The sequence below is a fragment of the Canis aureus genome, chromosome 3 (assembly GCF_053574225.1).
Source record: "Canis aureus isolate CA01 chromosome 3, VMU_Caureus_v.1.0, whole genome shotgun sequence".
Lineage (NCBI taxonomy): Eukaryota > Metazoa > Chordata > Mammalia > Carnivora > Canidae > Canis > Canis aureus.
The window spans coordinates 30,786,167-30,806,847 of NC_135613.1; the positions used below are offsets into that span (position 1 = coordinate 30,786,167).

The 20,681-nt window shown below is 61.7% G+C and overlaps 1 protein-coding gene across 7 annotated transcripts in view; it reads right to left on the minus strand.

Annotated features, from left to right (window-relative positions):
* Positions 1 to 20,681, minus strand: part of TP73 (tumor protein p73) — a 62,917-nt gene that overhangs the window by 16,605 nt on the left and 25,631 nt on the right. For all 7 annotated transcript variants that reach the window (XM_077891494.1, XM_077891490.1, XM_077891488.1 and 4 more), the window contains one exon: positions 4,043 to 4,285. In XM_077891494.1, coding sequence (XP_077747620.1) covers positions 4,043 to 4,285 — 243 coding nt within the window. The remainder of the gene's footprint in view (positions 1 to 4,042; positions 4,286 to 20,681) is intronic.

Consider the following 20,681-nt stretch of genomic DNA (forward strand, 5'->3'; position numbering starts at 1 on the left):
CCAGGACGGACGGACAGACTGGCACTCGTACATTCACGGAGCTGTGTCCAGGCTGGCAGGCTGCATGGAGGCCGCCCAGGGACTCGCTGAGCCATCATGCCTGTGTGCACCCCACCTGCATGCCTCACACTGCCTGGCTGGGCCAGGTCTCCAGCCATGGCTAGCTGACCTCGGAGCCCCCTCCCAAACCTACCAGTCCCCAAGGATAGTCCCCTTCCCTGGCAAGGCTCAGCCTAGGAGCAGGGGATGGAGCAGGGCTGGATAGCATCCAGATGCCCTTCTCACGGGCAGCTTCTTGGGACTCCTGGGACCAGCTGTCTGTGTCATTGCCAATCCCTGGGGGGCCCAGGAAGGGAGTGGCCGTCAGGGCCCAGAAGCCAGGCCCCAGTGTGCCAGGGAGGGCTTGGCACTGGGACAAGGGTGCAAACACCAATCCCTGGCCGGGTTCTACCACCTACCAGTCCAAAGAGCATCAGTGCCCATGGATGCCAGCCCCCACGCACAGCCCTGACCACTCGGTGTCTGTCCCTCCCCGAAGCCCCCAGAGCCCTGGAGAGCCCGACACAGGACAACCCCGACACAGGACATGCCCTGGCTAGGATGGCTCAAGAGCAGCAATTTGCGAAGGGGGGGGGGTGTCCCCAGGCTCCAGGTGCTGTTCTAAGTGGTCCCAGGAGCCAGCTCGTTTGTCCCACAGTGACCCATCAAGCTACCTCCCACTTTTGGACCCAGGCCCACGGCTCCGCAGCAGGTCTGGGACCTGGGCGCTGCCAGTCAAACTGCCACCACGTCCTGCCCCTGGTCGCCGGGTTATGATCTTGGAGGCTGAACACACATTCCTCCTCCAGCTGCTCAGTTACACACAATGCATCCCTCCTGGATTCCACGGGAAGGAGTTTTCCAGCCCTGGGTAGCGGCCAGAAGAGGTGAGCACGCATGTTTGTGTGCACGTGTGCATGTATGGAGTCGTGTGTATGTATGTAGCATGTGCACGTCTTTGCATGTGTGTGAGGTGTTTCGTGCCTGTGCATTTGCACACACACCTTCCCTCTGTCAGCGCCCTAGGAGCACGGAGGTGAGACCTTGGGACACTTGTGGGGGGCCTCAGCAAGGCAGAAGCCAAAGACCCTATTAACAGCTGTGATCCCTTGGGGCCTGTCGAGGGTGTTTTTCCCAAGCAAGGGCAGGACCAAAGGCAACAGTCAATTTGGAATCATACTTGAGAAAAATATGAATTATCTATCAGTTACCAGCCGGCTGGCATGGTGGGGGCCACGCATGGCGCCTTGCGGAGCCCAGACAGCACGCCCGGGAAGCAAGTCTGGGCAGCAGCCGCGCAGCCAGACCCCCAGAGCTGTGAGCAGGCGGGCTGCCCGGCAGTCCCCATCCTGCATGGTGAGCCTGCCCACCCCCTCCCCGGGCAGGGAAAGGAGCTCGCGGGCGGTCTCTCCCAGAGACCCAAGGTGCCAAAAATCTCATTATCAATGTGTGTCCCCACCTCCACCCCTGTACTGATGGGGGCTGGGGAGGGAGAGCTCTGTGTGCCGAGGGCCCGGGCAGGGGGGGCGGGTATCAGGGCGAGGGGTGGTTAGAACTTGGGCACAGGTAAGCCACCTCTGCCCCCAGTATGGCTGGCCAGGGCAGACCACTCTAGAAACCGTGACCACGCCAGGGGTCCTCCAGACCTGACACCACATCTCTGGCAGGGGAGGTGGAAGCAACTGAGGGGGCCTGACAGAGGCCCCAGGTGGGGGCAGGGGGATAGCCAGCAGAGGGGCAGCTTCTATCCCTCCCTGAGGACCAGCTCAGACCATCCAAGGCACTCCAAGTCCCCGAGACGCTGCAAAGACCCCACCAGCATCCCTAAATAGCAGAGATGGAGAGAGAGAGCGTGAGAGCGAGCCAGGACCCCCCTCCAGGGCTTGCCTAGATTCCCAGGGGTCCAGCAGCTCAGGCCTTGGTGACAGTATTGATGCAGGAGGGGCTGGGACCCTTCCCTGAGAGGTGAGAGAAAGGGCTTAGGGAACAGTATGAACATCAAAGAGGAGAGGGAGTGAGCCTCCTGTCACCAGAGGTGTGCAATGTGGGGATGCCTTGGGTGCCTCCTGACCTGGCTTACAGCCACATAGCCAAACTTCCAATCTAGGGACTGGGGACCAGGACCCTATAGCAGTAAGAGAAGCCTCCAGCAGGTGCACCTGCAGCCGAACAACCATACCCAGGAGGACCAGCTCTATGGTACCCCACTCCCAGCCCTGCTGCTAAGGAAATAATAACGTGACACACAGCTCCTACTGTGCTCACCTGTGCTGTACAGACAGCATCCCCTCTAAGGAGCAACAAGGGGCATTACTGGAAAAATTCACAAATGAGGATGACAGGGTGGGGGCCCTGGACCAGGTGCCTACTCCGCCACTGGAAGCCCTGAGGTGGAGCTAAGCCTCACCTCAGCGATGGGTGAGGGTCTGGGGGCCCATGGCCACGGCCAGAACCAGAGACAGCGGCCCGTGGGGCGAGGTGGGGGGAGGGCTTGGATCCCAGACCCAGACTGGCCCCTGCGGAGCCTCACTGGGTCTCCTGCTGGTTCCACCCCCTCTCCAGCCTCCCAGGAGCGTGGGAAAACCACAACCTGGCCAGCGGGGCAGCAGGATCCCGGAGGGGATGGGGATCAGGAGACCCAGTTCTTAAAGCGGGAGAGCTGGTGCTCGGCCCCCTGCATGGACATATGTCTGTTCCAGGGTCCCATTTCCAGGGGCTGGGGGAGACTATGGAGCTGCTGGTCCTTGGAGGTGACGCTGCCCACAGCCAGGGCCTGCTAGGGTCCACGGGGCAGGTGCCAGGCAAGACTCTGTCCTCTTCAGGTGTGGGGGCAGGACACCGGGACCGTCCTTGGGGCTGCCTTTCCTGCCAGTGCCCTGTGAGCCCCACCCTCAGAGGAGCCTATGGTCTGTCCTGGGGGGTCTCAGCATCCCTGCTGCGCCCGGGCCGCCTTGGGCATGTCTGGCAGCCTCTTCCTCTCCCAGCTGTAGTCGGGACAGTGGGGGGAAGCGGTTAGGAACCTGGAGCCCCTTGGGACACCTGGGTGGCTCAGTGGTTGAGCGCTGCCTTTGGCTCAGGGTGTGATCCCAGGACTGCAGGATCAAGTCCCACATCAGGCTCCCTGCATGGAGCCTGCTTCTCCCTCTGCCTGTGTCTCTGCCTCTCTCTCTGTGTCTCTCATGAATAAATAAATAAAATCTTTTTTAAAAAAAAAAAAGGAACCTCAAGTCCCCAAACCAGGAAGCTTAGCCACCGGGTCCTGGCGGAGGGGGGCACTAACCACCTGCTTCTCTCCGAGCCAGTGACTACCCCCGCCCCTTGCCTGTTTCCACAGCTGTAAAATGGGACAATAACAGGTTCCACCTGGTGGGTTGCTGGGCGGTTTCAAGAGTCATCGTAAACTCAGAGCACCCCAAGGGAGGCCACAGGGGTGCGGGCCACCATCCAAGCTGGGAAAATCCCCACCAGGGGCCAGAATCCTCCAGAGCGCAGGCGGCAAGACCTGAAGACTTGAGTCCCAGGTGCCGGGGATCCACCCCCAACTCCCAGTCTCATCCCCTGCTCGGAGGTGACAACCCAGAGGCTGCCAGCCAGCAGACATCAGACCTCCCTGCCCATGCACTCTACCTGGAGGAGGCAGCCTCTGTGGACCTCATGCTCACCCAAGACGGGATTCAAGCCCCACCTCGACACCCGAGGGTCTTGGTGATGATGGTCGGACTCTGCCCCATGGACCTCACCCAGGAGCCACGTCTGCCCCTCTGGGGCTCTGCGGAGGCTGGCCGCTGGGGCCACACGTCCGAGAGGTGGGCACGCCCAGACTGCCCGGCCCCAGACCCGCCTCCTGCCCTATGCTCCTCCCGGCTCACTGCTTACTGCGGGGGGCCAGGCAGGAACCCGTGTGGACACCTGGCCGGCCCTCCCTCGCTGCCCAGAGCGGGACGATCACCCCTCCCACCCTCACAGCCCACAGATGCCCCTCGGGAGCAGGGGTGCGACTCACCGTCCAGGTGGCTGACTTGGCCGTGCTGGACTGCTGGAAGGTGACGTCGAAGTGGTGGGGACCAGGGTAGTCGGTGTTGGAGGGGATGGCCGGCGCAGGCGACATGGTGTCAAAGGTGGAGCTGGGCTGCGCGTAGGGTGAGTGGGTGGGCACGCTGGCGGCGTGCTCCGGGGTGTAGGGGCTGGCCGAGGCCGCGCGGCTGCTCATCTGGTCCATGGTGCTGCTCAGCAGATTGAACTGGGACTAGCGTGGGAAGGGGGAGGGAGGGGGACACACAGTCAGGCTGGAGCGTGGAGCGTGGAAGCGCGCGCCGGCCAGAGGTGTCCTGTTACAGGAGCCTTAAAGGGCCAGCAGCTCAGTCATCCCAAATATTTCCCGTCCCACCCCCCCAACTCCCGACAGGTCACTGCTTGTGTTGGGATAAACTGACATATTCACCTCGCCCTCCCCTCTCCATCAGCCTCCTTCTGTGCCAGGGTTTCCGTGGAGCACACCTGGAGGGGAGCTGCTGGCAGGGGAGGCTCCTGCCCCTGGACCTCCTGGCAGTCTGGGGGGAGGCACTCTCCAGGGGCAGCGTCCCCATCCCCCTAAGACAGCCCCAAGGAGGGAGACCCCAGGCCCAGGGAGCCAGACAGAGGGAGGGATGGGCCAGGGCAGGGGGTGGGTCCCACAGGCCCCTCCTTCCCCCCCAGGGGCCCATGTCCCATCAACCTCCTGGGGTCCTGGGACCTTGTGATGGGTCAGCCCCTCCCTGGAGCTTCAGGAGGCCTGAGCAAAGGAGGGAGGGGACAGCCCAATCCACCACAGATCAGGTCCCCTCTGGAGGGCAGGCAGGGAAGACCCCTTTCCCTGTCTGGAGGCTTCAAGCAGGGGGTGGGCTGGATGGGTAAAGAGCAGCTGATCTCCAAACGCGGAAGCATCTCTTGCTTTGTGGCCAGAGGGTGATGAGGTTTGCTTTAATCCTCATGTGGGCCTCAGGTGGATGTGGCTATTATCCCATTTTACAGATGAGGACACTGAGGCACACAGGGGGTGATTGCGTGGGGTGAGGCACCAGCCACCCTCAAGGCAGTTACCCTGAGAGCCCTGGGGCCCGGGGTGCCCATGGGGGGCAGAGGCTGATGGGTACCAAGAGCGACGGGGGCTTACCCTGCAGCCTCCCTTCACCAGTCTGCCTCCTTTAGATCCCAAAGCACAGGAGTGTATCCCTGGGGGCGCAGGGGGCGGGGACCAGCTGCTGGGCCCCTTTCTGCCCTGGGTGTTTTTCTCCATCAGGAGGGCGGTGCTCATTACCCAGAGGCCCCTCCAGCTTAGCATCCCCTTGGAAGGCACATGTTCTTTCCCTTCCACTCTGCTGGTGACAAGGGTCCTGGAGTCCACACTGGAGGCTGCCCAGCCTGAAGGAAGCTTAGCACAAGTGATGACCCAGGAGGAGTGAGGTGACAGGTGACAGATTGTCACTAAAGCTGTGGCTCCGTGCCTTCTGGAGCTCCAGCTGCAGCTGCCATCGGACCTCCAGAGCTGGGGTCCCACCAGCCACAAGACAGGAGCCCCCTGCAGGCCCCGGCTGAAGCCTCCTTCCCCATCCGGCTCCCACTGCCTCCAGACTAGCCCTGCCTTCGCTTGTGCACGGTGGGGGGACGTGGCGGGGGGGCGGGGGGGGGGAACCAGCACCCACCATCATGAGGGGTAAGCGGATAAACAAACTGTGCTGTTGTAGACTGCAGCCACACGGGCAGAGCCGTGGCCCAGGGGCTGGGTGGGGCTGGGGGCCACCGCTTGGGGGGTGCTGTTTTCCTCTGGAGGTGATGCGGGTGCCCTAGAATCCATGGTGCACAGCAGTGGTGAGCTGCACATCACAGACACCGTGCTCCATAAAGTTCTTCAGAACAAAACGACAGAGAGGAAGGAGGAAGAAGCCTCCTCCCCAGGAGTGTGAGGGCCAGGCTGGGGAACCCCCCCACCGCATTCTCATCCTGAGGGGCATCACTCCTGCATCCCTCCTGCCTCTGGCCTCTGTCTCCCCATCCTGACTGTGAGGGGGCCCCACAAGAGGGCTAACATGTGTCGGGACCATTGGCCACAGCAAGCTAAGCAGTGCTGGGGGTGCCCAGCACCCCGACTCCATACACGGTGCCACAAGAAAAATACAGAAATGAAGGATCTCACTCTCAGGTTCATGCTGAGCATGTGACACACTGTGCATCATTCCTGGTGAATTAACTATTAAATTACTGCCATGGGTTTCTTTTTACATTTCTTCTGTGTGGCTCCTGGAAAATGCAAAATCATATGTGTGGCCCACATGGCATTTCTACTGGATGGTGCTGGACCCGAGTGTCCGGCTCCCACTCCCATCATCAGCTCTGCTATGGAGCTGCCCCTGTGGGCACATTCCCCAGGGGCTGCTGAGTGAGTGGCCCAGCGACAAAAGGAAAGAAGGAAGGGAGGGAGGGAGGGAGGGAAGGAGAGAAGAAGAGGGGAAGGAAGGGAGGGAGGGAGGGAGGAAGGTGGGTGTGCAAGGCAGCAGGATGGACTCCCCTACACAGATGCCCAGGAACCTGGATGGACTGGGTATGAACCCAGCCTTCCCACTAAACCAGGCTGAGAGCCCCATGGGTCCTGGAGGGGGCAGGGTTCCCAGCCTGCCCCCAGCCCAGAGTCCCCATGGCCTCTCTCCTCCAGGTGACAAGCCATGGCCCTGTGGAGCATCTTCCCTGTGATCATAGGGGCCCCCTCCCCAGGCCCCCAAGGGCTACAGGAGCCTTTCCACCTCCCGGGCCTCAGTGAGGACAGCAGACCAACCAATGGGGGCTCAGGTCTGTCCTCCCCACTACAACCCCACAGCAGCACAGCTTGGGTCTGTCCTCCCTACTCTGTCCCCACAGCAGGACAGCTTGGGTCTGTCCTCCCCACTCCGACTCCACAGGAGCACAGCCTGGGTCTGTCCTCCCCACTCCGACCCCACAGCAGGACAGCTCGGGTCTGTCCTCCCCACTCCGACTCCACAGGAGCACAGCTCAGGTCTGTCCTCCCCACTCCGACCCCACAGCAGCACAGCCTGGGTCTGTCCTCCCCACTGCGACCCCACAGCAGCACAGCCCGGGCCAGCAGGGCAAAGGGCCTCTGCCCCCCTGATCAGCAGAAACGAGAGGCAGCCCCACGACAACAACGTTGTTCAGATTTTAACTTGTCCACATTCTTTACTGATCTGAGGCGGGTGCCAGGGAATTAGTCACTGAACCAAAAGAGCAGAGGTGATAGCATCTGTGGGCCCAGGAGCCGAGCAGGAGGGAGCGGGAGGCTTCCAGTGGGCAGGGGCAGGCCGGGAGCCCTTTGAGAAGTGCAGGGAGGAAGCACTCTGCGTGCAAACACTGCTCCGGCAGCCAGGGCGCCCTCCTTTGGCCCCTGGCATTTTGTGGTCTGGGCGCCCCGAGAGTTACCCCTCCCCACGGGAGCAGAGGCCACTGTGCAGCATGTGTTGGGCCACTGTGCGGTGGCCGTGTGGGGCTCCCTCTTGGGGTTCTGCTGCCCCAGGGGCACACCTCTGCCTGCACCCCCAGGAACTGGCAGGGTTTGTGTCCAAGAGTGGCAGGGAAACCCGCTGGTCAGGAAGTGCTCCGGTGGCTCCCAAAGGCCCTTCCTTCCCTCCCTTTGCATTCCTCCCAAGTGGGGAGCGGAGAGCCCCCAGCCCGACCTTGCTGCCCAGATGCGGCCCAGCACAGCCACACGGAAGCCTGGGGGTCTCAGGAAGCTGGGGGGAGGCCCACTTGGCAGCAGGAAGAACCTGGGCAAAACCAGGACTTTTTTGGTTTGTTTTGCTTTCAATCAGAACTCCCAAGAGAGTGGGCTAATTAGGACATGCCCAGCCCCAGGCGGCCCACATGTGCCTACATGTGCACACAGGGCTCCTGGGCCCGACCCAAGGAGGGCTGCAGGGCGGGAGTGAAGCAGCCAGCGGGTGGCCTCCCCTCTGGGTCTGAGGCCCTGCCTGGAGGGCGGGGGGCTGGGCTCTGGGAGGGGCTGGGGCAAGAGAGGGTCTCTCCTCCCAGATCCCCATGTGCCTTGCTGGATGGTGGCTGGTGGCCTGGGAGCTCTTTCCACCAACACTGGACAGGCTCCTCAAGACACACTGTGCATTTGCTGCACACACGTGTTCTGGTGCTCTGTGTACTGGGTCAGGGCTGAGAGGGTCCTGGGGCATAGGCAGCTCTGGCCGTGCACTGGGGTGTCCATCCCAGCCTTTGCGGGGAGCCAGGCTCGCTTCCTGGTCAAGCCCCTCTTGGGCCAGGATCCCAGGTGGCCCATTCCTGCTCAGAGGAGGGCACCCATAGGTCTGGGGGCCGCATGCACATGTGTGCTCACACACCTGCAGGGATGGGGCTGCTGCAGAGGGAGGAGGGGTAGGGTGAGCCCTGGGTGGACTGTGTCCCAGCACCTGCCCTCTTCTGGGAAAGGAGCTGGACTCTGGGGGCACAGGGAAGGAGGGTACTGCCTGAGGACCAGCAGGGAGAGGATGAAGGGAACCACATGGGGTGGAAAGGTCCCAGCTTCCAGCCCACCCCACCCTGTCATTGCATCACCAGCCAAGGGTCCTCCCCTCCTCTGCATATCCGCAGGGGGCCTGTGTGCTGGGAGAGCTGCGGCTCATTCACTCACTTTGGCCAGAGTCTCTAGTTTCCATCCCCTCCCCAGACCTCACTGCTTTGATCCATACCACCCAAGGGGTGGCAAGCAATAGGGGCTCTGTGGGGGTTCAGAGGCATCAGCTCCCCAGCCACCTGGCACCCCGACCCCCACAGGTGCAGAGGGCCCAGCCTGCCCACTGGTCCTCCCGCCCAGGAGCCTGAGCTCAGTGCAGCCCTGCGGTCCCTGCCCCACAGGCCAGACATCCCAGCCCAAGCTCCCAGTGCCCTTTGCTGGCCAAGCCAGCATTGGCGGTCCCCACAGGAGACAGGTGACTCTCCCAGCCACCCCACTGCCCACCTACAGGCCTCTCTGTGTGTCCAGGTCCAGAGTGACTGCCACCCTCAAGGATCATGTCCTGGAGTGAAAGGAGGGGGACAGAAGGGACCTTCCAGGTCTGGCAGGGCAGAGCAGGGCTCTGAGGTCAGGAGGCCCAGGGGCTGAGGTCCCAGCCTCACCTGTGTGACCCAGCCCAGCACTCTACCACCCTCGGCCTCAGTTTCCCCATCTACAAAGCAGGGATGAAGCCACAGGGCAGCTGTGCAGATCAGGAGGGTCCAGGGAGGCTGTAGTGCATGACACACTGATCCCCCCTTCTCCACACAAAAGTCCAACAAAGGGCTGCAGACGGGGACCCAGGCCCGGCCAGCCCTGGACCCTCACCCACTCACTCAGAGGATGGGGCTGAGCCCCAGGCACAGAGATGGGGCAAGCGGAGCCCCCCGTGCCCGGAGAGGCCACATCTAGCCATGCTGTCACGCTCAGCCCCAGACTGGGCGCTGGGAACCTCTGGGCCGAACGACGCAGACCTCCAAGCACTCGTGAGCCCCTGGCACCGGCTCTTGCCTTGAGTGCTCTCTGGGGTTGAAAGCAGGTCCTGTACCCCCTGCCAGGAGCACCTGGTGGGAGCGGCCACGGTGCGTGGTGGGGACGGCCAGCCCTGCCCAGGGGCCAGGCCACCTCTCTGCACCTACGCCCTCTTCTACTCTGTCGCCCGTCCCAACCAGCCCGAGTTCTCCAGAAATGGGGCTTATCCGGCTTCACTGGGTCCATCCTTTGATTGGGAGCTGGGTTTTGCAGTTTTGTAAGATTCCTATTGTACGTGTTTATTTAATGCCAATGAACCATCTCAAATGAGTTTTGGGGATGTAGATGGAAAACAAATTGTAGAAGTTTGTGCTCCACTCGCTCCCCGCATCCGTGGGCACCTCTAGTGGATTCCAGGCTATTAAGGCAGGAAGAGCAAGAGCACAGGTGGGCTGGGACCGTGCGGCATAACGACGTGCAGGTGCATATGCAGGTGTCACCCACGCTCTCCCCAGAGGGAACAGAAATACTTGTCACTAGAATTTAAAACGACTCGTGTGAGTGGTCAGAGGCTCTGTTCCAGACTGACTCACCTAGTGGAGGGGACTGGAGGGACAGAGAGGATGTTTCCAGCCCCGTCCCTGCACGGGGCCAAGCAGGGGCAGCTGCGGACACTGGGCTCCAGCACTGGTTTAGGAAGACCTGTTTGTCCGTGCCACAAGGACACCGATTCCAAAGACAGAGCTCCTGCCCCTTTGGGCGGGGTGATATGGGGTCCCCCGGGGGCCCTGCTCCCAGCCTCCTTTGTACACTGCCGGTCCGAACCACAGGGCTTTTGTTCCTGCTATTCCCCACCTGGAACACTGTCTCCTCGCCACTGAGAGAGCCTTTCAAGACTCACTTCCTCCTAGAAATTGCAAGGCTCTCCACCTGCCGGTGTCCTGGGGCCGAGTTCTCTCCCACTTTTCTGGGGAGGGTAACAGACATCATGATACACACCCTTGTGGGTTTGTATCCCATGGGCTGTCAATTTTCCTCTGGCTATAAGCCTCTAAAATACAGGTGAAGCTTGACCAACACCAGGTTAGACACCCCATGCAGCCCAAAATCCAAGGATGACTTATGACTCCCCCAAAGCTTAACCACTGATAACCTATCATTGACCAGAAGCCCTATCGATAACATCAAGCCAATTGACACAGATGCTGCCTGCTACGTGTGTCATGTACTACAATCTCACGAGGAAGCAAGCCACAGAAAAGAAGATCTCGCTAAGAAAATCATCAGGGGACGCCTGGGTGGCTCCGTCAGTGAAGGGTCTACCTTTGGCTCAGGTGGTGATGTCAGGGTCCTGGGATCAAGTCCCACATCGGGCTCCCTGCTCAGCAGAGAGTCTGCTTCGCCCTCTCCCTCTGCTGCTCCCCACCACTCATTTTCTCTTTCTCTCTCTCTCTGTCTCAAATAAATCAATGAAATCTTTTTTTAAAAAGAAAAAGATTGGGATCCCTGGGTGGCTCAGCGGTTTAGCGCCTGCCTTTGGCCCAGGGCGCGATCCTGGAGTCCCGGTATCGAGTCCCACGTCGGGCTCTCGGCATGGAGCCTGCTTCTCCCTCCTCCTGTGTCTCTGCCTCTCTCTCTCTCTCTCTCTCTCTCTCTCTATCATAAATAAATAAATAAATCTTAAAAAAAAAAGAAAAAGATCATAAGAAGGGGAAACCTATTTCACTACTGTATTTACAAGACAAAAATCTGCATACAAGTGGACTCAAGCCACTCAACCCCAGGGTCCGCTGTGATGGTTCTTGCGGCAAAGGGTGCTGCTCCCCAGCCGTTCCAGCACCATACACCCTGGGTCCTCAGGAGGTTCTTCCTGGACTAAAGCCCATCCTCTCCTCTGTGCAGAAAGCACGCAGGGGTCAGCGGGCCTGCAGGCCTGCCTGGACTCCTCTGCTTTGTGACCTTGGCCGGGCTCACGCGGATAGTACAGGGGTGCCCAGGCATGGCTGTTGTGTTGGTACCATCAGGGTCCTCCATCCATTCCCTTAGGCTCAGGACGGTGCGGAGTGAGGACACTTCCAAAGTGCTTCCAAAGAAAGCCGAGAGGCCCAAATGCAATGCCAAGCACAGCCCAACCAGGACCTTCCCAGAGGTGGATGGTGGTGACACACCCAGCTTGAGGCATCACAGTTCCTCCCCCCTTGCCCTCCTGCCCTCCTGTCCTCCCCACCAGGCCCCAGGTGGCTCCACCTGCTGCATCCACTGCTCCCCAAGCCTGCAGCACCACAGGCATCCTGTGCAGCCCTAGGGCCTTGCAAACACGTTTCCCTTCCCAGCCCCAAGTGGAGGAATGGTCTGGAGGGACAATCTTCATGGCTCCCCCCACGGTCAGCCCTGGTGCACCCCATGTTCCAGCCGCCTGGTGAGGTGGTGAGGGCCCCACTCAAGGCCACACCCTGCACCTCTGGCAGATAGCCGCCCTGGCTTCAGCCCGCGGTAGGGCTGCCTGGCCTCCCTGGCCCTCCCTCGGCTTCCAGCCCCTGCACAGAGCCCACCTCCGCAGGAAGCATCCTGGCCCTGCTGCCCCCTCCTGGCTGGGCACTGGGGCTGGAGCTGAGCCCAATGGGCAAGGCACACAGATCCATCCTTTCCTGGGTCCGGGCGCTCCAGAGGTGGGAACTACATCATAGGGCCTTGGGCTTGGCCAGGGAATCGGGAGACTGGGGCCCTGACTTCACCAAAGCCCGGCCATGTGGTCCTCAACTTTGTGGAAAATAGGTGAACAGTGTGGCCGTGCTTCTTCCTCGGGACCAGTGTGCATCTGACTGGAAGAGTGTGTGACGGGCTCAGGGAGGGGCGGCCGGAGCCTCTGACACTGCTGAGCCTTCTGTCCAGATGCTCCTCCCCAGACCTCCACTGTGGGCGGGGGGGGGGGGGGTCCCCTGTTCCCCATGCAGATGCCACCTCCTGCGGGGAGTGCTCCCCACTCCTGGACACAGCCCTGCCTGACCGGGGAGTGCACACCCTCTCCCTGGGGGCCCGGGGGTGCAGGCGGGAGCCCCCCTCATCTTGGAGGGCTCTCTCCCACCCCGAGTGGGTGTCTGCTCTGACCCCAGCAACCCCCAGCTCCCCAGAGAACACTACCACCAGATTTCTTTTTTTAATCGAATATGAACTCCAAACCCCCTGATCTTCTCTGGCAGGCATGTCTGGGCTTGGGTACAACCTCGCCCAGAGGTGAGTGCCTGGCAAGCCGTCTGGGCTTCAGGGGGAGATAACCCATCCCGCTCGGAGCAAGACCTCCATCCTGCGGTGTTTCCCACAGCATCTCCCGGAGTCTGTGATTAAACGGGTGGAAATGCCAACAAGACCGGACTCGTGCGGGGGGAGGCACCCTCTCCTCCTGAAAATATGCGCTTACACTCTCTCCTCACCCGGGGCTGAGGCAAGGCTCTGCCCAATCTGCGCCAGGACCAGGTGGAAGTTTCCACACCTCGTGCTGGAGAAACGCGCCCCCAGAAGCCCGCTGCTGCAGCTGCCGAGGCGTGTGTCTGCAGGACGCCCCTGCCCGCCGCCGCCTGCACACTGCACTACGCACACCCGGGGGGCAGCCTGGGGCCAGGCTGGGTCCCCGTGCGTCCCTGGGCTGCGCCCTGCCAGCCTCAGCGGGGCTGCCCGTGACCTGGACAGGGGGACCACGGATGCACAGACTATTTCAATCCCCAGGACAGAGCCCCATCCAGACCCCAGATCCCGGAGCGCCCGGGACCTGGAGCAAAGTGGGGTGCAGCTCACAGAGTACCCCTCGGCCCTGGGCATCACTGGGGACAGGCGGCCTTCCCGTCCCCCTGCCTGCTGCCCCAGAGCCTGACCCTGACCCAGGCATCTGCCCTGACACCCCTCACCCACGTCTCCTTGTCTGTCCATTCTGCAGGGGCTGATCAGGCCCTGCCCACACCAGACCCCTCTGAGGAGCCGCTGCTGTCCTTGGTGGCATGTGCAATAAAGGTGCCAGGGAGGGTGAGGGAGAGTGAAGAGGGTGCCAGCTCAGATGACCAGGACCCAGAGTTGGAGGAGCAGCCATGCACTCCTCAGTGAGCAGGTTTGCTCCCTCCCTCCCCAGTTCAAGGCTCTGGGGTAGACAGACAGGCCAGCCCACTGCCCCTGCCCGCTCTGCTGCCTGACAGCCCCCAGGCTGGGCTCCCCTCCCCATACACCCAGGAGGTGCCGGGGGACAGCGGCACCACGCAGACATGGCCACAGCCTCCAGAGCCGTGCTCCTGCAAGGCCACAGCAGCAGGCAAACCAGCCTGTGAGGCTGTAGGGGCTCAGGCTTCAGGATAGGCTGGACACAAACACCACCCGGCATGGGCAGGGGTGGGGGGGAGGCGTGGGAAGGCATGGGAACCTGCAGACTGGGTGCCAGCAAGCAGAGGAAGGGCTGAGGGGGACGGTTCAGCCAGGGGACCTGCTGGCTCCGAGTCAGAGGCAGTGAGGTGGCCATGGCATGGTGCTGGGGCCTGGCACCCCCAGAGGACACACTAGCACACTAGTGGGCTCCTAGGGCAGGGGATGCCAGGTGTGGCAGTAGGCAGGTCAAGAAGAGCTCCCAGGTTTCGGCCACACAAAGGAAGAGTGGATGTTCCCCTTGCTGAGACTGTGGGGGAGGTGGGGCTGCAGAGAGGTGGGGATGGGCCCCGCAGAGATGGGCCCGGAGCCTGGCCAAGGGGGTAGGGGAGTGTCAGAGTGTCAGCTCCGTGAACAGGATGGTGGTGATACCTCCATCCCCCAACCCCCCCAACCCCCTGCCCCTGGGCAGGCTCTGGGATTCCCCTTCTGGAACAGTCTATTCCTTCCCAGGCCCCAGAGCCTCGTGCTCCTGCTGCCCCAGGTCAGGGAGAAGACACCGGTGGCCGAGGCCCATGCTGCTGCACAGACCCCTGGCCGCTCCAGCTCTGCTCCATCTAGTCACTTGAACACCTCCTGTCTGGTCCCTGGAGGCCCTGTTCCTTTTCTGTCCTCACTGCCCGCCCCCCCACATCACTGGCTCCTGGCTCAGGCGGCCCCTCTTGTGTCCTGGGAGGTGTCTGTCTGTCTGTGATCTGGTTACTCTCCCTCCGTGCAGCGCACGCCTGTGCTGGGACGCCCCCTTCCCCTAGTCATCTCCACCTGCCACCTGCCGCCCCCTCCCTTGCTCCCTGTCCAAGCGGCCACTCTGCTAGTGTGGCTCAGACTCCCCCTCCTCCCCCGCGGCCCCTTCTCGGCCCAGGGGCCACAGCTGATGAGCAGCTCACGTGGATGGAACTGGAGGGTATTATGCTGAGTGAAGTAAGTCAATCAGAGAAGGACAAACATTATATGGTTTCACTCATATGGGGAATATAAAAAATAGCGAAAGGGATTATAGGGGAAAGGAGAGAAAATGAGTGGGAAAAATTAGAGAGGGTGACAAAACATAAGAGACTCCTAACTCTGGGAAACGAACAAAGGGTAGTGGAAGGGGAGGTGGGAGGTAGGACGGGGTGACGGGCAAGGAGCAGGGCACTGGATGGGATGAGCACTGGGTGTTATATGTTAGGCAAATTGAACTCCAATAAAACATATACAGAAAAATCCAAATGTGAGGCTAAAATTTATAAAACTTTAAAATATATTATGTCTCATCATTTCCTTTGTTTTGCTTAACAATAAAAATATTAATATATGAAAAAAAAAAGAAAGCAGAGCTCACTCTTCACCCCACATTCTCCTCCTGCAGGTTCCCATCTGAATAAACAGGTGGCGACCCCCTTCACCCAGCCTCCTGGGTCCACCCTGGGTCACCTCTGCCCTCACCCCCAGCCCCCCAGCAAATCCTATTGGGAATCCAGGGGTGCGGGCTGCCTCCCCTGCGCCCACCTGGCCGGAGGAGATGAGGAGGCGTTGTCCCTCTGCGGGTGTATCCAGCGGCCTCGGGCTTCCAGCCTCGGCCCTGCCCTCCTGTGGTCCGCTCCTAGCACTGCAGCAGGGGCTCCTTCCAGAACCCCGGCAGGATCTCGTCGTCCTTCCTCCCCCCATGGGCCTCGGGTACAGGAGGTGCTTGCTTAGAACAAATTTCTTGCTGCAGTGATTGGCTTTTCCCAGCAGGGCCCTTTCTACCCAGAGGCTGCAGTGTCTGCAAAGAGAGAGCGACCAGACCCACGCCGCACAGGGGATGCAAAGCGCTGTGCCCTCTGGAGCTGCTCCAGGACAGTGGACACTGGTGTTCACGCAGCACCCCTTCCAGCACCCAGCATGGACTGGCAGACAGTGGGAAGAGGCCAGGCCCACATGACCATGACCCAGCTCGAAGACCCTGCAGCCCAGACAGCCCTGGGCCCTTGACACACAGGCACGGAAAGAGCCAGGGGAGCCTAATCTAATACCTTGCTGACCTCTTGAGACTTTAAAGCTTTGCTGACCAGTGAAACAGCCCCAAAGACTAGTGAATATGGCAAATCACAATATTTCCAACCGGGAAAAGCCAGCCCGGGGTGCCTGCTATGGGTTGGGGGCAGCGTGGTCTCAGGTGAGAGGGGCCCTGCGTGGGGGCAGCTGGTCAAACACAGGTGGGAGAAGCTGCCGCAGACAGAGGCCCCAGCCCTCTCAGTGCCAGCCCCATGCCCCCAGTAAGTGCCAGCCGCCACCAAAGGCAAGAGTCGTTCAGCCCTCGACGGAGAAGCAAACCTTGAGTACAGCTAAACCTGCAGGGAGAGGGGGTACCCTGGCGCCCGGAGCAAACCCGGTGGGCAGCATGGTGCTCAGACAAGGGACCGGGTCACACAAGAAACCTGGCTGCGTGCTCCTTCCCTGGGGCTGGGCTGGGCTGCTGAGCACATGAGCTCCTCCTGTACAACCCTACTTGTTCGTTTTGGGGTTTCAGGTGGTTTGGGCCAAACCTGCTTCCTCTTTCGTGATGCTGCACACAGCGGGAAGTGTCTGTCCCTGAAGGAGGAAACGGATGCTTTTATAAATCAGTACAACCCGGCTGCCCCACTTCCCCTGGGGGCAGAGGTTCTGGCACCTTCTACCTGTCCTGGTCACACATACACACCAGAGCTGCTTGCTGGGTACTTGCCGACAGAGATGTCCTCGGTAATACAGAACCAAGTGATGACGTGCCTGACCCTGTGGGTCCGTGGACGCCAGTGGCCCCTGCTGCCCACCACTCACATGGGGGAGGCAATGCTCCCTCCATGGTCCCAAGGCGGGCCCAGTACCCCTGGTCCCCACACCCGGGAAAAGAGGCCACGTGGCAGGCGTACTCAGCACCACCTGGCATCTATACTGCGAAGCCACTTCACTAGAGAGAGAAGGTTATACCAGAGGGCCGGGCACCCAGGCTTCTTGGCTGGCCATGCAGGCACTGGCCTCCAGGGCCTGGGACCTTCTGCTCTGGCTTGGGTTGCATGTGTGACAACCAGATGCCCCAGTGGCAGGTGGACAGCCCTTCCTGGCTCACCAATGATGTGGGTCATGGGTAAGTGAGCCAGTGACAGAGTGAGTGATGGGGAGAGGACGGGGAAGAAGGATGTGCCCTCCCTGCCCAGCACTTGTACACACTGAATTTCAGACAGAAGGCTCGTGTTCAGGGTACGGAGAGGCCATGGAGCCTCCAAAGGTGAGTGTTCGGAGCCAGGACCAGAGTCAGGCCGTATAGACGGGTCACCTACACCCGCATCCCTCCCGGGCCACACACACACTGTCACTCTTCCCATGGCCTTGCTGGGGACACAGGCGCCTATTCCAACCTGTGAGGCACACAACACGCACGCGCATACATGCATGTTCTCACCCGAGTGCACACTCACACACGGACATCTGTGCACTTGCACACGCAGCCCAGAACACAGTTCTCCAGAGGCTGGTGTGCCCCCAGATCTTTGTGGCTCAGACTCCCTGTCTTCTGCCTGTGGAGCCTAGGATGGCTGCACTCTGCCCAGCTGTCCGTCCTGTCCCTCAGCCCATGCTGGGTCCCCACAGGGCACCAGCTACCCGCAGCCCCCACTCCACCTGCCTCTACCCTCCACCCGCTCAATTAGCAGCCTGGTGTCTGCCTGGCCCTAGGGACCTGGCAAGTCTGGAAATGAGCCCAGATCCCCAGGGTCCAGGCTGCAGAGGCCAAGCAAAAGCTACAGGCCCTTTCTTCCCCCTGCCAGGCTGCTGCTCCTCTGTGACACAGAGACAGGGCGCTTGAAGGCCAGCCTGCTGCAAGTCCTTGACCTTGAGCCCAGACCACACCAAGCCAGCCTAATGAGCAGATGCCCAGAAGAGGATGCTCTCGACCTGGGACCTCAGAGCCCGAGCCCTGGGAGAAGGACGACCTCCAGGGTAGGCTGAGCTCCCGGTAGCTGGGGACAGGGTAGGGTAGTTTGTGGCCCCTGGGTCTGGGACAAAGCCTCCAGCCCACAGCAGGGGAGCCTCAGCAACCTCCACATCTCAGAGTGGCCACCCAGCCCTGACTGGGTAACCACCCACCCTCCTCTCCATGCCTGCTGGTTCTTCCCAGCCAGTGAGCACCGGTTCCCAAGCTCCTCCAGGATGTGCTGGCACCTGTCTCTGTGCCCAGGACCTGCCCCAAACCCTCAGCGCATCCTGCCTGCCTCGGCGTACCCTGGGCTGTGGCACCCCAGCCAGCAGCAAGTGCTTGCTCCGGAGACAGACGAGAGAATGCCCCTCCTAACCCTCCATGGCAGCGAGGGCCCCACCAAGGCGGATGGAGATGGGGTCCCGACCCACGCGGCACACCTACCGTGGCAAAGTGCTGCATGGGGTCACCGACGTAGAGCATGGTGGGCGCGCGGGAGCCCGCACACGCCGGGAAGCTGGCGTGCGGCGGGTCGAGGCATGGGTCTGGGTGGCCAGGGGGTGCGGGGCGGAGTGGTAGCCGCTCGGCAGGGTGCACCCAGGCGCAGAGGCTCCGCGGCTAGGGGGGCGGGAGCCGAGGATGCTCCGGGACATGTGGGCGATTCGCTGGCATCTCCTTCTGCCTCAGTTCTGTCAACCAGCTGCATCTAACAACAAAACCAGCGGCCCACCCCTTTATCCCTCATGCCTATTCATCACAGTCCAGGCAGGCCCCGGCTTGCCCACTGATGTGTCGGACCGCACCACGGAGGCACACGGGGAGGGGCGGCGTGCGGGGCCGGCGCCCACTCCGAACTTAGGCCACACCTGGCTCCCCCAGGGATGCCCCCCACAGGAGGCTCAGGGGGCCACAGGCTCCCACTCCTGAGCCCCAGGGGGTCAGCCCGGGCGCCCTTGAGACCTCTGTGGGTGAGAATGGGCCACCCCAAAGGGAAGAGATGGTGCTGCGGCCCTGGCGCCCTGGGCGGAGCAAATCTCCCTCCCGCAGGGAGCACGGTGGTCCACCGGGGTGCGCCGGGGAAAGCTGACGGAGAGAAGCACCTGGGAGACTGCTCCCCCAGCCACCCTCAGGGACCCCTGCTGCTGAAACGAGCAGCCAAGGCGTGGCCTACGGCAGTGGATTGAGCCGGGGGACCTGGAGCTTGTGTCGTGCTCCAGTCCAACTGGGCGGCCACTGGCCTTGTCCCCACTGGTCCTGAGCCCCTGGCAACAGGGATGTGGCCCAGAAGGGGGGCTGCTGCCCCACCTGGCAGGGGCTCGCGGTGGCCACGGCTACTCCCTTTCTGGAGTCTGCCCGTCCGCTTTAGTGTAACCACCTTTGGCACAGGGTTGCTTTGGGGTCGAGGCGGGAATCCCCCCTGGAAGCAGGCAGGGCCTCGGTCCTGGGCCTACACAGATAAACCACATGAAGCTGGACGTGCCCCCTTCGAGTTCCAAGCACCACCCCCAACAAGAGCTCAGAGGCCTAGGAGGTGCTGCGGAGACAGCTACTGTTCTCCACGCAACCTGAGACAATGGAGGGAGACAGAGGCAGGGAATGGGTTCTGCAGAGCCGCCCAGGTTGGAAGTCCTGGCTGGGGGCAGCAGCTGACAGCCTTCTTGGCCAGGAATGCTTGAAGATGGGAAGGCTGGGGCTGGGGGCCCCGCTGCCGCCTCCCCCCTGGCCTGGGGTCCCATCCTTCAGTGAGTCTTTTAGAGGACGCTGGAAGGAGAGGCACCTTGTGGACCAGGCAGGTGGGCTGGTGGACCGCAGGACCCAGAGCCAGGTGAGACAGGAGGAGGGGGGTTCAGACCCCAGCCCCCACTCCCCAACCTCTCAGGGTGGGGGTCCCCTCCTGGCAGGGGAGCATCCCCAGCTGGGGCTCCAAGCACAGCAGCTGGGGAAGTCAGCTGTCCTCCTCATCCTGCTGGATTTGTAGAAGCCAAGAGGGGAGAGCAGAGGAAAGAAGACTCTGAGGTCAGAGACCCCAAGAACGGGCATAGGCTGGCACCCGGGGGATCCGGCGTGGGGACTGAATCCCCAGGTGGCCCACGCCCTGCCTCCCCCTCTCCTTGGAAGGCACTGTAAATGCAATGACAGCCCCTGTGATCAACCAGTCAACTCTGAGTTGATCAGAAAGGAGGCTACACAGGTGGGCCAGGCCTCATCAGATAAGCCCTCCCAAGAGGTCAGGGACACATCGTCTGCTGGCCTCAAGGAGCAATCTGCCAGGATGTGCCACCACTGTAGGGCAGCGGATCGCAAGCAGCCTCCAGGGGCTTAGAACAGCCGCCCTCGAGGAAGCTGTGACCTCGGCTTCACAGCTGCGAGGAACTGAATTTTGCCAACAAGCAGAGTCTGGGAGGGGCCCCGGGCCAGATGAGGCTGCGGTCCTGGCTGACACTCCACAGCCTGGGAGACCTGGGGCAGGGGACCAAGGGGAGACACACAGGACTCCTGGGCCACAGAGACTCTGAGGCAATGAGGGCTGTTTTAAGCCACCAAGTGTGTGGTGGACCTTGGGCAGAGGAAGGTCCACACTCTGGGGGAGCTCAGGCCACAGGGAGGCCGGGAGACACAGGCCAGGCCAAGGGGAAGCTGGCTGCCCGGAGAGGGGGTGTCAGGTGGGAGAGGCATCCCCCAGGGACACCCCCCACAGGAGGCTTAGGGGGCCACAGGCTCCCACTCTTGAGCCCCAGGGGGTCAGCCCGGGCACCCTTGAGCCCTGGCAGGAGCACCAAAAGCAAAAAGACCAGGACCTGGGGGCCCTGCCCACCCATGCTG